This window comes from Chaetodon auriga, chromosome 2 (genome assembly GCF_051107435.1).
Source record: "Chaetodon auriga isolate fChaAug3 chromosome 2, fChaAug3.hap1, whole genome shotgun sequence".
NCBI classification, from domain to species: Eukaryota; Metazoa; Chordata; class Actinopteri; order Chaetodontiformes; family Chaetodontidae; genus Chaetodon; species Chaetodon auriga.
Genome location: NC_135075.1, coordinates 12,234,416 through 12,250,641, shown reverse-complemented (window position 1 = coordinate 12,250,641; position 16,226 = coordinate 12,234,416). Strand labels below are relative to the sequence as shown.

Below are 16,226 nucleotides of genomic sequence, written 5' to 3'. Positions count from 1 at the left end.
TCCTGCATTTTGCTTCCTAAAAATATTCACTATCTTCCTGCAGTTTTGTAAATCTAAATGACACTTTTACTATTATTGTGGATTTTCTTTTGCCTTAATTAGATAGTTGACAGTGGCAGTAGATTTGGGGTTGTTCTCTATGATGACATATGACAAAGGCTGGATATGAACCCAGGACATCAGAGCTAAAATGGTATGTGCCTCAAACCACTGGACCACCAGGACACTCCACAGAGTTTTGATACAGGGTTAAGACTCTATGGGTAACACACAATACAGTACAGTACTACAGTGTGGTTAACAGAGGAAGTTTTACACATGAAAACACTTGCCATTTCCCAAACTGGATGAAAAATACCAAAACCAGACGCCTGCTCAGGAAAAGACCAGTTGTTTCTTAATTAGCATCAAGAGGTCCAGTAAACACTGGACTTAGTGTTTCCGAGCCTGCCTATTGGCTCTATGGATTTTACCAGTATGGGTTAGCTCATTAGCATCTTTCCTTTGACGAGGGGCCCACCCACTGTGTCTGCTGCATGCAGAACCGTGTAGAGCTCACATACTGTTTAATCATCTGGTGGTGAGCCAGTGTTGCTGACAGAAACACTTTGAGTTCATTACAGTGTAGACCAGAACCATACTTATATTCATTCAGGAAAACTGCTTGAATTAAATGGAAAGGGTGGTGAGAGAAAAGGTGCTTTCAGCTCCACAATTAATGGGTTTACTATATCAATGTCCATTTAATACGAATTGTGTAGACACTGATTACTGTCATCCAGTTTTCAGAGGAAATCAGATGAAACGTACTTGACATACTGCACGTAATCCATTGCAAGGACAAGATCCAACAGTACAATATAACTGCATGATAATACAGTCAAAGGTGCTATGTGTCTTACAGGTGTTACATTCCAGTGCAGACGGCAAGTTCTGACCTCCACAATTTAAGAGTGGGCTTCAAGCAGGAGGAGAAAAAAGACTGCTTATTGTTACTGTCCTCCTCTCACACATGCTTGTCATTCACACTGGTGAAAATACAACGCATCAACCTGGAGATCTGACAAGCAACACGACACGCAACTGTAATGTGACTCTGACTAATAAAATACCAATGCAATGTTCTCAAGGGTGGATTACTTATCTCAGGTTTTAAGTCTACGCATGTTGATTTTTATACTGCAGTGACACAAACTGAAACTTGTGGCAGCCTAAAAAGTAGGAAGGAAGGACCCATACTCACCAATGTGAAAACTACGTTATGCTTTTGTAAATGTATGCAATATCTCATTTGCAGCAAATGTTGTGTAAACCTGTTGATCATAGAAGAAGAAAGGAAGAAGGAAATATGATTTTACCTGAACGCAGCCAGGTACTCGGCATCACCCATGGGAGGGTCCAACCCCCCCGTCCATCCTACGTTCACATTGAAGCCCTTGCCCGCACCTGCACCCACCTGGACGGAGGGAGAGAAAAAGTGAGTCAGACTAAGAGAGATAAAGAGTCTCTGTGAATGTCAAGACAGTTAATGAGTCGCGGTAAAAGTTGAGAAACTGCGTGACGATGACAGATTTGTGTCAAGTACTCGCAAAAGCAGCACAGCTGTTGCAAAACCTTGCATTACAGCAATCGAGGAAAAGTGACTGAATCTCTTTAAGGCAGCACCAGGGAGTGATTATGATTCCTAAATGAAAGACGGATGGCTATTAATTCAACACCCCTGTCCCTCCATTTTGATTTTGATACAATTTGTCAAATGGCCTTATAAATCACTCTGAGCCACAACAGAGCTACACCCGTTTATGATTCCCCAACTTTAGGCTACAGCTATACTGGGAAACATTTCACGTTTGACAACTGCTGCCTGATATATAAAAACAATGTATTAAAATCCCATTCTGTATGCTGTAAAATGTTCTATTTATATATTGATTATGTATGTATGTATTCTGAACGTGGACGTGTGGTAGATTTCTGTATATATGACATGTCAAATTAAACTTACATGGCATAGTACTCATGCCACATGCTGTAAATGGTTTTTGTGGATTTTCGAGCTGTATTGAGATTGGCGTGTATTCCCAAAATGCCATGCAGAGTTGATGGAGGTTCTCTCAATTTGACCTCACATATTTGGGGCAGAGTGAACTGAGGCCTGGGTCTTGGAAAGAAGGTTTAAGGATTCCTGCCTCTCTCTTTGTAGTTCTGCTAGCAGCCATTTAGCTGTTCTCTAAGCCCTTCACCATCAGTCAATGTGTCAGTTTGAGGGCAGAATGAGGAGGCTGATTGACATACTCTTGGCAACAAGGCGTGGTAATTTCCTTTGTGTGTGTGTGTGTGTGTGTGTGTGTGTGTATGGGTGTGAGAGGATGTTTGAAAGAATGCTGATGAGCATTGCAGAGCGTCTGTCTCCATTCTTCTCTCAGTGGACGGGATGTTCACAGGGCAAACGAAAAACACATGAGGCCTCCTGTCCTCTGCCAACTAGTAATGTACCCGCATGCACACGCACGTGCACATGGACACACACAAACGCACACACACACACACACACACACACACACACAATTCCTGCTATTGCTCCAAGTCTCTTGCGCTCCTCACTGTCCTATTTCTCTCTTTCATGTTTCAAGAGTTGCTGGACTGGATTAGGCCTTCGCTGGTTTCTGTGTGGTACTCAGCACTCTCTGTTATGGCTATGACATCACACCCCGACCCCATGGTGTGTTATATACCTACACGGGGGACAGCAAGACTCCAGAGGTTTACCACACAGCTCAACAGAGGTTGAGGGGCCACTTAAGACAAAGCCACATCCAAGCCAGCCGAGCGTTTTATGTACCGTCCCTCATCGAGGGATTTTATGGGAAAACATTGACTATTTTATCCTCATTATTGTGGGGGAGGATGGTAGAGCAAGAGGAGGGGATGTGGGGGATTGAATGGGTGGTGAATGCCACCGTGGGTTGGGGTCAATTCATCTGACTAGGGATAGTCATCACACTTGGTTTCTGGTACGACCGCAGGCAGAATTCATAGGCATCTCAATTTCCTGTATTCAAACATAGGCATGCAATTCGACTGTACACATCCTGTTGTGAAGTTCTGACATCCTAAGCCCTGAAGTTTGTTAAATAAACTAGAACTAGGGAAATAAACCAACAGAGGATACACAAAATCAAGTGCTGGGCTTATGAAGGGTGAGTTCATTGGATAAACACATTTGCAGAGGGGAGACAATGACGAAGCTCATTTGATTGAAAACTGATTGGCAAATAATTTGCCAAAACATGAAATCTGGAAATGTCCAGTTGAATACGTCATGAAGTTATCATGCAGACAAAGACAATGCAAGAAAGACAGGGGATAAAAGCTAATATGATATTCTAAATTGCATTTTAAGATATTTACGTCAAGACAGAAAAACTTTCAGATTAAACTCGAAGACAAGCACTGCGTTTTCAGATTTATATTGTAACCAGCTCAAATTACAGGATCACATTGCTTAGATTCCAGTGGTAAAACTAAAATATGTTTGATCTAATGACAGCTCAGACTGGTCTGAGGCCCAGTCGTAGGCGAGGTATTTTCATCCTAAAATCCTTGTGCACTGCAAGATCCAAAAGAGCTGAAATGATTCCTCCAGAAACTCAAGTAACTCCATTAATAAGTCACGCAGATTACTGTTGCACAACGCACTTCCGCTGTGGACACGTGACGTGAAATAGGCATTGATTGACGGACTACAACACAGAAAAAGAGAGAGAAAATAGCGAGGTGTGAAGAAAAGAGACAGTCCAGAGAAAACTACTGAAAGCGTCCAAAGTTTGGGATCATTTCAAGCTGAAACAAAATGAAAACTCTGCACAGAAAGACTATTTAAAACCAAACTAGTCTAGCACAACAGCAGGATGTCCATGCTTCAGCATCTCAGCAGAAAGCATCCAGTCTTTCTATCAAGTCCACCAAGAGGACTGAACGCAAGTTAACGTTAGCATCAACGTAAATCAGTATAATTGTCAGTTGAGATGAAGGCTAGTAGAAAATGCATGTAAATCATGGCTACATGTAATAGTTCACAACATACAGTAATACGGTGACTAGCTATGACGTCCCCAGCGAGGTAGATTTTACATTTGGTGAGCAAATCTTGAAAGGCTATCTGCTGCACTGGCAGGTGAATGTTTGTATCAAAGCAGTCATGTAATAAGAAACACTATGCTGAGAGTCTCTACTGTATTTTAGTGTCATTTATGGGTGTGTTGCCTCTGTCCTTTGCTGTCTGTGTCAGAGTTTGACACACACACACACACACACACACACACACACACACACACACACACACAAAGAACAGACACCCCGCACACACCTCCTCCCTTCACAGTGATGCATAAAATACTCCAGAAAACAAAATACCAGGTGGTGTAAGTAGCTAAAGCCTAAATGTTTATGTTTAGTTTGACTGCACTGAGCAGTGTCAGCTGGTGAAGGGCAACCCTCCAACACAGCAAATAATATACATTACATTATTACATTTAGGCATTATTCTTTGTACTTATTTGTTTTGGCATTTGAGGAAATGTTTTCTGTAAACCAGAATGCAATTTGGCATTTAAATGAATTAAATGGCTTCAGTTTTGACAGATAATATTACTGCATGCAATTTGAGCAATAACCATGTTTATTTTTCTAAAAAGGAAGCCAATTAGTTGCTCATTTGAAGAGACCTGTCTTATTTTCTCTTTTGTTCCTCATTAATACAGCCAAAGTATTTCTCATCCAATTGCTCAGTTAATCAAAGGAATAATGGGCAGCCGCAGCCCGAACATCCACACTAACCTGTTTCATTTTTCTGTGCAGTGCAGACCCTGCCATCAGTCATCGTGACCACATTGCAGTTGTAATTTGGGCTTTAAATCATGCAGATTATTCCTGGATTTATTGTTACAATAATTTTTCCTGTTTTGACAAGTATATGCTTAACACAAGACTCTTGAGCCCCCTAATGTCCCACGGGAATCACATAATTACCAAATATTTTGAAGCCAACATATCTATCTTCACATGGGTGGTAGAACTCTGAGTATAATAAAACTGGCTGAATTATATATCCAGACTCTGCTCAGATCACCTTCTCTCGTGTTGTTATTAAGCTTTTGTGCTCACAAGAGTCAACGCACACGCAGAGACACACAAACACCCAGACATCACCATGACACCACAAACAAAAGCAGACAAACACAGCACTGCGGTGGAAGTCGACCCACCTCAACGGGATCTCCACTACCAGGAAAAAAGTTGCCATCATCGTAGCGATGTAGAGAGATGTACAGCACACTTGGGTCATTATAGAAAGCTTCCTGGGTGCCGTTGCCATGGTGAATGTCCTGGACAATGATTGGATGACAGGTTAGGAAGCTGCCAAGGACCAAAGCATTTCACACGTAATTAAAACCTTGATCTAAATGACCACAAATCAGAAAAATGAGCAACTTCATTCTCTTTTCCCTCGTTAGCGACACACATGTAAAACACGTCACCCACAATGCAATGCACAGACCTGGCTCTGTAAAACCTGCAAAGCTTCTCGCTGTCAATGGCAAAAGCGTTTTAATCTTAAAAGCTTTTTGATGATGCAGGTAGTAATTAGTGTTTGATGCAGTAATATGTCAGAGTGCACGGTGTGTGTAAAAACAGACACACACACATGGTGAGCAGGGATGACCACCTGGCTGCAGATCAATATCTGCACATGTGTGTGTGGGTGTGTGTTCATAAGACTGTGTGTGACTCTGTGTCTACTCTCAGCATACGTGACAGTTCAGATCGCACATGGAGACCAGAGATAACAGTGCTTAAATGAGCTAAATGATAGATAGGAGTGCTACTGTAGAGGGCTGCTCTGCTTCTGGGACATTGTTTGTGCCCACAATACATTCGTGTGCCTGTGCATGAGTGTTCTCGTCTGTGTATTGCCGTCCATGTGGGTAGCAGTGATGCTAGTGGGTGGGTGCGGTGGGTCCTCACCCAGTCTACGATGAGGATCTTGCTGACGTTGAGTTTGTGTTGGAGCTGCTTGGCAGCGATGGCCACAGAGTTGAAGAAACAGAAGCCCCTGTGGACAAACAGAAGGGGAGAAAGGCAGCCACATGTGTTTATCAGGACATCTTCAGCAAATTGATACAATCACCATATGAACCTTAGGAACCTCTAAGACGTGGTTGTTGGTTGTGGCAATCACAGGACTGCAAGTCAAAGAGGGAAACTCTTACCATGCAAACTTTTACAGCAAATATTTGAGAAATTGTTTGAGATTTTGGGATGTTTCATTTCAAGTTGTTGTGTACTTCATCTTCCACTGCTGACAAACAAAAATGGCTTCTCACATTAGAACACTATGCAGACTCTAAACTGCTGCACTCCTGAGAAATGCACAACCCACAAATATTGTGACAAACAGAAAACCGAGCTTATCATAGAATGCACTTCACATTCCTAATGATAACAGTATGAATTGCTGGCAGGACGAGTGAGACGATTTCAGAGAAATGAACTCACAACGCGGAGCAGCAGCTCCCTCAGCACTCACTGTCTACAGTAAAGGTATGCACAAAAAAGTGTTGATGTATGAAAAACAATGGAGGAATCTTGGAAGCGGCAGTGTCAGCATGGGTCGTAAAATGTGTGTGCTTTTGTGTGTGTGTGTGTATGTGTTTGTGTGTGGACGGTATATCATATGTGCTGTCCAAACTGTTCATCAAGAGAAGTCATTATCATCCCATAAATAACCAGTGACAAGCACTGCTGAGCACACACACACAGTCCCAGCTGAATGTGGTTACTTGGCTAATGCCTCATATCAAAGGCTGACACAAATCCATGCATACAAATACGCACACACATGCACACACACACACACAATGCACACACACACACACACACACACACACACACACACACACACACGCACGTGCACACACATAGTTCTTTTTTGAGGTGCTTTGCTTTGCGTCTTGAAAGTTTAAAAGAAATTGAGCGGAGGTAGTTTGCCTCGGGCAGCAGGCAGGTAGCACACATCACACAAAATCAGACACACACACACACACACACCAAGACAGAGAGATATAGGCTCTTTCGCACTCTCTCTCTCTCTCTCTCTCTCTCAGAAGTGTAGCTGTAATAAATCCTTTCAAACACTTTGCAGAGACCTCCTGGCTCCTGGTATGTATGTGTGTGCGTGTGTGTGTATGTGTGTTTGTGTGTGTATGCTGCTGTACTTACAGAGGGGAGGAGTGGTTTGCATGGTGTCCAGGAGGCCTAACCACTGCGAAGCCATTCTGTGACAGGAGATCAAAAACATTAACACCTTTCTGCATTCAGCAGGCCAACCATCTTCAAGCTTGTACCTGGTTATGCCATCGTACATACTGTAGGTTTAACACTGCAGACAACAGCTATCTAGAGGTTACCAAAGCTATACTGCAACTACAACTACAACCTGCTCTGCCACAGCTCTGAAATCCTGGAGAAAACCCACGGTAATAAGGTATTCGATAAAGAAGACATACCTTCAGCTCTCCTTGTGCCACCTTCAGTGCCAGCTCTGTGACACATCCTGCAGCGATACGGGAAGCTGCTGATGTGTGAAGCTCATTCCAGATTGTATCAATATCTACCTGTCAGTGAAACAGTGACGAGAAGTGTAAAGTCAGCTCAAAAGTCAGCCACAGATGCTAATTGGACATTCAATTAAAAATGACTTCTGTTTGAACAGTTAGAAAGTTGCTGCATGTTTAAAAAAAACAACAACAAATAACTATCAGACTAAAAACTGCACTTGGTCTCGAGTGATTCAATTTGACTGCAAGATTTACTGAAATCCAGTCAAACCAGTTTGTAGAATTGTGCCTGTCAGTCCCAATGCAAATCCTCAGTCAGCGGGTCAACCACATTTCATCAGTCGAGCTGCTGTCGGTCAGTTTTATTTTAGACTGCACTTCCTTTATTTTGAATAATAGAAGACATGAATCTATTCTATTCTATTCTTACAGTATCATGCATTCTTCTTATGCATTAAAATATAATTGCCAGACTTTGAACTAGAATTAGAGACTTTCATTCACCCCCACTTTCTCTTTGTTGCATCTGTTCTCTCTATAAACCCTGTTTTGTATTTCAATTTTACTCCATGTTTCAAAACTCACATTGGTGGTGTGCCGCGGTGGAACAATGAAATCAGAGGAATTTCTTTTATCACAGACTTTGCCATCTTGTTCCAATCACCCCTCTTCACCAGAGCGGCCAGAGGCCCGGAAATCCAGGCAGATCAGTCGTCTTATCAACTGACACCCTGCCCCCTTCTTTTCCTACCTCCTCTCCTTTCCTCTTCTGTCCTCTCATTGTGCTTCACAACAGTTTCTCATGGGCATTATTATCTGTACTTCGCCTCTTTGTTCCCTCTTTCTTATTCCATTGTTAAATTTAATATATTCTGCTCTCCTACCTTCACATTTCATCTTGTATTTCTTCTCCTGCATTCTCAATCCCTGTTTGCCAACATCCATTCCCTCTAAATAAAACCCACTTTCACTGGCACGCACCCCTCCAAGCAGCAGTTGCTATGTGTACCCTCTTTCTCCCTCTCTCTTCCACGTCTCACCTTTGTACAGCCTTTGATTTCTGATTGGGTTTCAAAGGTATCTCAGCCAAAAAAAATAGCATTAGCAATTTGTCGTATTATTAACTTAATTGTGTAATGAGGCATAATCAGCCATGTAATGTTTGCTGTTCAGTAATGCAATTAGATGAGTGGAAAGATTCCCACAAGACTGTGTTTTAAAGGGGCCTGTGATATGTGTGTGTGTGTGTGTGTGTGTGTGTGTGTGTGCGTGCATGTGCTCACTCACCCCAACTCCTCCACATGGTAACATCACAAAAATCCGTTGAGACAAGATTCCTGCAAGAGATCATTTATGGCATTCACCTATTATTATTAATCTTATTATTACACAGTAATATTAGTGCTTTTCCATCATTACTATTGATATTACCAGCCAGCTTGCGGTTGTCCAGCTTGAGGCGGTGGAGTGGGTTGGTGCCGAACAGAAGCACATGTTTTTCTGAATGGACTGACTGCAGCTCTTCTAGAGTGGCCTTCCTGCTGCGGATAGGCTACACACACAAACACGCACACACATGTATATATATATATATACTGCATAACACTGACTCTAAGGGTGTGCATCTGCAAGTTTAGTGTGTGTGTGTGTGTGTGTGTGTGTGTGTGTGTGTGTGTGTGTTTGTGCATGCACTATACCTCACACTGGCTCCTGAGACCTCTTTCATGCAGTCTGGACCAGATACTCTGGACCCTCCCAGCATGCTCAGGGTGGCGGCTGTTGTCCCCACAGGTACATTGGTGCTTCTGCATCTGAGCGTCATAAACCAGACCTAGATACACACAAACACACAAATACAAACACAAATCATCTCTTAACCTTTTTTTTCCATCTTTAGTATTTCATGATCCAATACATCACAAGGTAACGGGATTCATGGCTTCTTTTCACATTTTCCTGATCAAAAAAGTGCCCCTCACCTGTGGTGAAGCGTAGCTGGACGTCTGCAGCAGGGCTGGAAAGTGACAGGGAAGGTATGGTGGTGGGTGCATGTGGAGGAGGAGGCAGGGAGGTGGAGGCTGGGGAGGACTGGGTCCGAACCAGAGGCTGGTGAGGCCAAATTAGGGCGGGCACACCTGGGTGGTCCAGCTGGAGACCTGGTTTGAGGATCACCTGCCTCTGTGTTTCCCAGGGCAGTGGGTGAAGAGGAGAACAGGGAATGAAGGAGCATTTATTAGCAGCAGCATACAGCAAAGACGAACTGGACTGAACTTCCACATACTCATAAATCGAATGCCTCTCTGCAGTACATTGCAACTACTCATTATTTGGTCGATTTAATACTGCTTGTCTAGAACAAGAAACTGATGAAGAAAATTCAACATTGCCAAGCATGCTGCCATAATACTGTAACGCTCTCCTTTCATCTTGTATAAATAAAGCTACAGCGCCCTCTGATGTCAGAAACGTGGTTCAAACAAGGGAATTCATGTACAGAAGCAGAAGGGATGCAAATTTTTAAGTATTTAATTTGTCATTTGTCATCCGTCACTTGATCAATAATGTATCTGATTAAAAACTGAAATCTAATTATGACACATAATTGTTGTGGAACTTAGTACCTGACTGAGAGAATGTGAGGGCTCGATCAAGCTCTCCCGTGAGGAGGTGGTGGACTCAGTGTCATAAACTGAGTCTGAGCTGGCAGTGCTCTGTCTCCTGCGGTAGCCATCCTCACACACTGAGCCCGGTTCTGAGCCGCACACGGACCCTGGCCCTGAACCAGATCCTGAGCCAATCTCCTCCAGGTCCATGTCCTCCGATGGGATCTGTGTCAGACGAGGCTTCTCAATGGACTTGCTTGTCAGCTGAGATGAGGTATAAGTTTTACAGGGTTTACAAGTCTTCAAGTTGCTAATGCTGTCTTTAACATGCTCTTGTATACAACTGTTACCAACAAATGATTTCTATATCAAGTCAAAGTCAAGCTTTGTATTTCTTTAATAATGGATGTCGATGCACACGTCCACACAAAGACTACACATAATCATCCATCTCATGAAGACCTATCACTGAGAGCTGACCAGTTTGTTTAATAGTGTTTGACATGCATGTGTCTGCGCCTGCCTCCTCTCACCTTGCTCAGGTGTGTGTTGTGCTTGAACCTCTCCAGTCCGCTCCTGTGGTATTGCTGGGTCAGGTGGTGCTGGGTGTGTGAGTGACTGTGTGCGTGTGTGTGGCTGGCATGCAGAGTAAGGGGTGAGTGGCTGTAGGGTGGAGGCTCTGAACGTGTTCGCTCCAGGGGTCTGTGAGAGGGCATGGTAACTACACCTTCCCTTCTGGACAGGTGAGGCTGCTGCTGCAGAGGAACAGAGCTCAAACTATGAACTGTGGAGGAGGAGAGAGAGAAGAACAGGTTAATAAGGATGTGGGCAGACAGAAGGAGAGGATAGAGGATGGAGATAAATATGGCAAAACCTGGCAGAAGATGAAAAGAAAGGGAAGTAAAATGGAATTGGAAAGAGAAATGTGGCATTTATTATTCATATCTGACTCAGAAACAGAGAGTAGTGTAGGGTGAAATATACCATATGCATTTTTAGCTTTACTGTAGATCTCAGAGAGTATGCATATGCTCGCATTTACAGCATATTTCTCTTTTGTTAGCAAAACTGCATCACCATCAAGTGTCGAGTAGAGGGCACCCTTGTGCTATTTCTAATCTTCAGGCAAAAGAAATGTAGTACAAGACAGAGGACATCAACGCTGGTACAGTGCCTGGTTTAGACTGCACAAGCCTTTTTCACAGCAGACATTTTAGTTTGTATTAATGACACCTGGCTGTTCACGACCACAAACGATCAACAGGTTACATTACACATGCACAGCCATAATAACTTCAAAGCACAATTCCGTCATATCAAGGTGTTGACAGATTTGTGCTTCTTAAGCTGTTCAATGCATAGGCCCATAATCAGATTATATTTAGCATATTAACCATAACACAGGCTGTCTTTCAAGAAAAACGAGTAGAATGTTTTTAGTCAGATGATGTTATTAAATCCGCCTTTATTCCTTTGTTTTTTTTTATTTAAATTCCAACCTTGGTGATGAAGAAATATATTTTTCCCCGTTTATATAGCCCACACGAAAAAACAGGGTTACAAAGCACGCAACGCATCTAAGATGAGCTTTACTTATGTTTAGCAACAACACATCAACAACACAGGTCGTTCTCCAAAGTGGAGATGTGTTCAGGTGCTAGCTTCAAGTCCTTGAAAGCATCAGTGGCTTGTTGCCATGGTCTGACCATGGCTGTTTTGCCTTTTCCCTAATGGAGAAAAGTCTGAGCAGTGCATTTACACAACTCGATGAGCTCCATGTGGACAGCTCTTGTGGACATACAGGTAAGCAATATTGCCAGTCTTTTGCTCCTGTTCCTCTCTCAGGGTAGTGAGACATCTCTACCATGTAGTTTTGTACATGTCATACATTTATAGATATAGGCTGGCAAATGGTCTCTTTGCACCCTCGATCCATAAACCAGTAGCATGGATAGCACCTAGGACTGTTCCCTATTTGTACTGTTTCCCAGTACAAATCTAGGGTTGGTGACTTTGCCAGAGGGGCTACTGGACAAAATTGACCTGTAAGGTACACTAGGCACAGCTGAGCCCCATGTAGTCCTGCCATCTCTGCCACTACGAGTTTCTCTGCGGGCAGAGGTGTGTCTCAGTCAACACCTTGAGAGACAAGATCTCTCAAAAGCAGCATTTCTCAATCTGATGAGGACAACTAAAAGATTGTTGTTGAGACAGGGCCCTGAAAGCAGGACATCTTTCAGTGACTCGGCTTTAAACCAAGCACTTGAATCGCAAACAACTTGGATGTTTCCAGGTTTTTGTTAACCGCATGCCCCTAAAAGAGAGATGCACCAGGCTTCCCTTCCTTCTTCTAGCAGTGAGGTTTCTTCAGCATAATGGTTATCTGAGATCCCATGCATGAATTCCAAGAAGTCATCTTTTATGGTAGGCTTCCTTTGGAAATAACACTGCAGATGGATAAGCTGGCATGGCATTCTGTCAGTGGTTTGGACGTCATTTTCTTGGCTGATGACAAGGTAGGGAGCCATTCAGCTATCTGTGTCATCTCTAACCCCAACTTATGGGTTTGAAATAAAGCTCTTTGATATTCTATGGCTAAAGTGCAGCAAAGTTAAGTTTATTCAAATGTGGATGTATACACCCTATTTTGCTGTGCAACACATTTACAGTTACACAACTCACGAGAGACAAGTTGGGAGTGCACCAGTCCGGTATGCGGTTCCAGTATGAGCACAGGCTGCAGGTGCTGATTCAGGGCTGGATTGCTTCCTTCCAGTGGCAGGTATACCTGATGCAGAGCAGATACAGCCAATGGCCTTGTTACTCGCAGGTCAGCCTGGGGGTGAAAGGAGAGGAGAGGAGAGGGGAGAAGAGGGGAGGAGGGGGAGATGGTGGTAAGACATGCTGGAGAGGTTACTAGGAATTAGGGAAGCCCTCGTCATGGCTGCAGCATAACACAAATGAGCAAAGTGGAGAGTCAGTACATAGGCTTAATGTAGAAATAGACTCATCAAGAATCCCGTTAACAGTGTCGTGAAGTGAGTAAACTACCACATGACTGATTCACAAGATATGAAAGTACCACAGATATCAAGAGGGAAGTGAAAGCCTGAATATACCACTTGTTTCTATTAGTGTTCATGTGTGCAGGAACTATTTTCGACGTTCAGTCTTCGATACACATAAATTCGTAGCATGAATGTGTATCTACAGTCAATGGTCAAATATTGTTTCTCAAGGAAACCTTAGAGGGTATCATTGCTCACCTGTGCAGGAAGTCCAGCAGTGATATTGGGCATGGCAGTGGGGTTGGGAGGGAAAGTGAAATGAGCCAAACTACCATCCTTCAACAGCAACTTCTGTGCCTGAATGAGACAGACACGAATATTAGTTCTAGAGATCATCTGTACAGATAATCGCATCACATTATCACATAATCCGGCAAGATTTCTATATACACAATACCACACTATACTATACTCTACTATATTATTAATATACTATATTAACTGTATTGACGTTTAAATTAAATGAGGAATGATCATGTAACATGTATTTGTACAATGGGCAATCTGGTCTTCTCAAATTTCCCTTTATACAGTACGGGCACCATAACTATACTACATTTAACACACAATTAACATTCAACTGTGGGTGATTCTCCTTCGGAGAGCAGAGGTAAGATCACAACAACAAAAAACCCGACCAACACTTGTGTCATCATACAGTTGGTAAAAAAAAGAAAGGAAATATTTCACGAAATTATCCATAATGGGAATATAAAGCAGAGATGCATGATGGTTGAACACTTCTCCTCTGTATTGCGTTCATGTGTGCTTGAACAGGATACTAAAGCCTAACCTCAACACTTAATGTATTGCGAATTAGCACTGCCAATGTGGATAAGAAAGTCTGCAAAACTGCTCTAATATAAATACAAAAGAAGGGCTCACCTCATGAGCCAGTGAGCCGTTATCTGAAAGGAGGCTGTCGTTGGGTGAGCTGCATCCTGATGCTGGGGTGCTGCTGCTGCTGGGAGAAGAATCTGGGTGACAGAATTGAGACACACCTATCAACCCAGAACAGATGTGTTCATACAACGAAGAAAGATGCACATGACAATAAGAAAATGTCAGCACAGTGCATGCATTGTATTTATATGATGTGTTTTCCTAAAAACACATTTCTAAGCATAAGATCAGCAGAGTGTTGCAGTTAAATGTAGATATTTTACCGTGACTTTCTGTCCTGTGCTTGACAATAGGAGGGGCACTGATCTTACGCTGCAGCGGGTTTGGCCTTGTGCTGATGAGCTTCTTTATCTTCCACTTCAGAGTGGGCTCAGACACTGCACACACACACACACACACACAAATATGCAAAAATTAATATGTGGAGAAGCACACATGCAGGCACAGACATAATTATCCCTTAGGTCTCATGAAAAGAAAAGACACCTATTACTGTCAGAGCCACAGATGATAAACTGACTGATGTCATGCATTTTCTACAGCAGCAAGAATGCTCTCACTCAGTAATGCACATGCATAATGACACACTCAATTTCCATAAGAAAAAAAGAACGAGATAAAACAATGTGCAGCACACCTGAACCAAGCAAATACCTCAACCCTGGTTTTACGGGGTAAAAAAAAAAAAAAAAGTTCCATGTTTACATTGGTAAGGCTCTAATAAACCCAAACAAAACAATCAATCAGTGGCTGGCTCAGGGCAGATAAAAGGCAGCTTTGTGTTGTCCCTGAGCCAAAAAAAAGCAGTGGAGGGTGTGTGTGTAGTCACCTAAGGGTTCTAGGGCAACGAAAATAAATAATGGCATTTTGAATGGTTAGTGTACCCGCAGATATGTACAGGAAGATGAAACCACTCCCACTCTCATTCACATGGTGAGGGAGACCTGCTCTGGACTCTCACGCAGTTCACTTTACACATACCTTAGTTAAAGTTATGTAACTGCCTCGCTCTTTGTGTCTTGCTGTCTCTGTTGTTTTTATGACTGTTCAGTCTCTCTATGGCCCCGCAGGCCTGCTGCTTAATGAGTTTCCTTCATCTCACTGGAAAGGACACCCCTGGTCACATTCATTCTCTACCCCACTTTGTCATTCTCCAGTCCAGAAAATGTAACGTAATGACAGTTTGCTGAGACAGTGAAAAGTATCACATTGAACAAAACATCCCACGGAGCTGTGCAGTCAGATCAACTCATATTACATAGAGCGCTCGGCAGCAGAACGGCCCTGTCATGGAAAATCACCAGTGACCTTCACAGCTTTAACCTCAGGGTGGGAACCCCCAACACAGACGCAAACAACCAGAGGCAACTCACCTGTCCTGCGCAGGACGAGGTCTTTACGCTGGTCACAGGGTGTCGGCTGAGGCTTCGGGGACATGTCAGGAACCGGTAGCCTAGGTAACCAAAATAATATTGGATGGGCTGCTTCACTCATGAGACGATGTGAGGAGATTTGCTTTCATTTTCAATATTAATATTACTGTATTTCATTTATTAACATCTGAATATTTTGCGAAAACTGCCCGTTGTCTGTCTCTCTCACCTGTATCCTGATGTAGGACTGCAGTGGTTGGGGGTAACCCTGTCATGGGGGGGCTGGCTCTTCATAATTATATGTTCCCGAAGTTTCTGCCTCACCAGAGGACTGGCTACAGCACCTACCGGTCAATAAAGTCACTTCATCAGGAAAAAGACAGTGATTTGTATCATGTTCAGTCATACAACAGGTAGACCTACAGCCGACAGTGGAGCAGATCACATAAAATAATGACAAAATGTTTCTGATAGTGAAACGTGAATAGTTTCTTCCCACAAAGTACTTTATATTAGTGTGGTATCAATAAGAAGTCATGAGACGTCTGAAGGAGGATCCAAGATATTTGTGACTTTCCATCTCCTCATTTCCTCTACACGGTAAAAATAAAACAGCACACAGCGTTTCCTGAAACAAGTGTGTTTGTTTGACTTTGGTTT

General features: G+C 42.9%; 1 protein-coding gene across 2 annotated transcripts in view; it reads right to left on the bottom strand.

Annotated features, from left to right (window-relative positions):
- Positions 1-16,226, bottom strand: part of LOC143338678 (histone deacetylase 7-like) — a 33,321-nt gene that overhangs the window by 6,953 nt on the left and 10,142 nt on the right. Inside the window, exons 4-20 of one of the 2 annotated variants that reach the window (XM_076759264.1) lie at positions 15,796-15,910; positions 15,567-15,646; positions 14,457-14,570; positions 14,176-14,267; positions 13,489-13,587; positions 12,905-13,058; positions 10,756-11,006; positions 10,241-10,486; positions 9,599-9,797; positions 9,317-9,450; positions 9,051-9,171; positions 8,907-8,956; positions 7,569-7,676; positions 7,282-7,337; positions 6,028-6,115; positions 5,268-5,387; positions 1,359-1,456 (exon numbers count right to left, since the gene is read on the bottom strand). In XM_076759264.1, the coding sequence (XP_076615379.1) occupies positions 1,359-1,456; positions 5,268-5,387; positions 6,028-6,115; positions 7,282-7,337; positions 7,569-7,676; positions 8,907-8,956; positions 9,051-9,171; positions 9,317-9,450; positions 9,599-9,797; positions 10,241-10,486; positions 10,756-11,006; positions 12,905-13,058; positions 13,489-13,587; positions 14,176-14,267; positions 14,457-14,570; positions 15,567-15,646; positions 15,796-15,910 (2,125 nt within the window). Of the gene's footprint in view, positions 1-1,358; positions 1,457-5,267; positions 5,388-6,027; positions 6,116-7,281; positions 7,338-7,568; positions 7,677-8,906; positions 8,957-9,050; positions 9,172-9,316; positions 9,451-9,598; positions 9,798-10,240; positions 10,487-10,755; positions 11,007-12,904; positions 13,059-13,488; positions 13,588-14,175; positions 14,292-14,456; positions 14,571-15,566; positions 15,647-15,795; positions 15,911-16,226 lie in introns of both variants that reach the window. The other variant, XM_076759258.1, reaches the window with a different exon arrangement.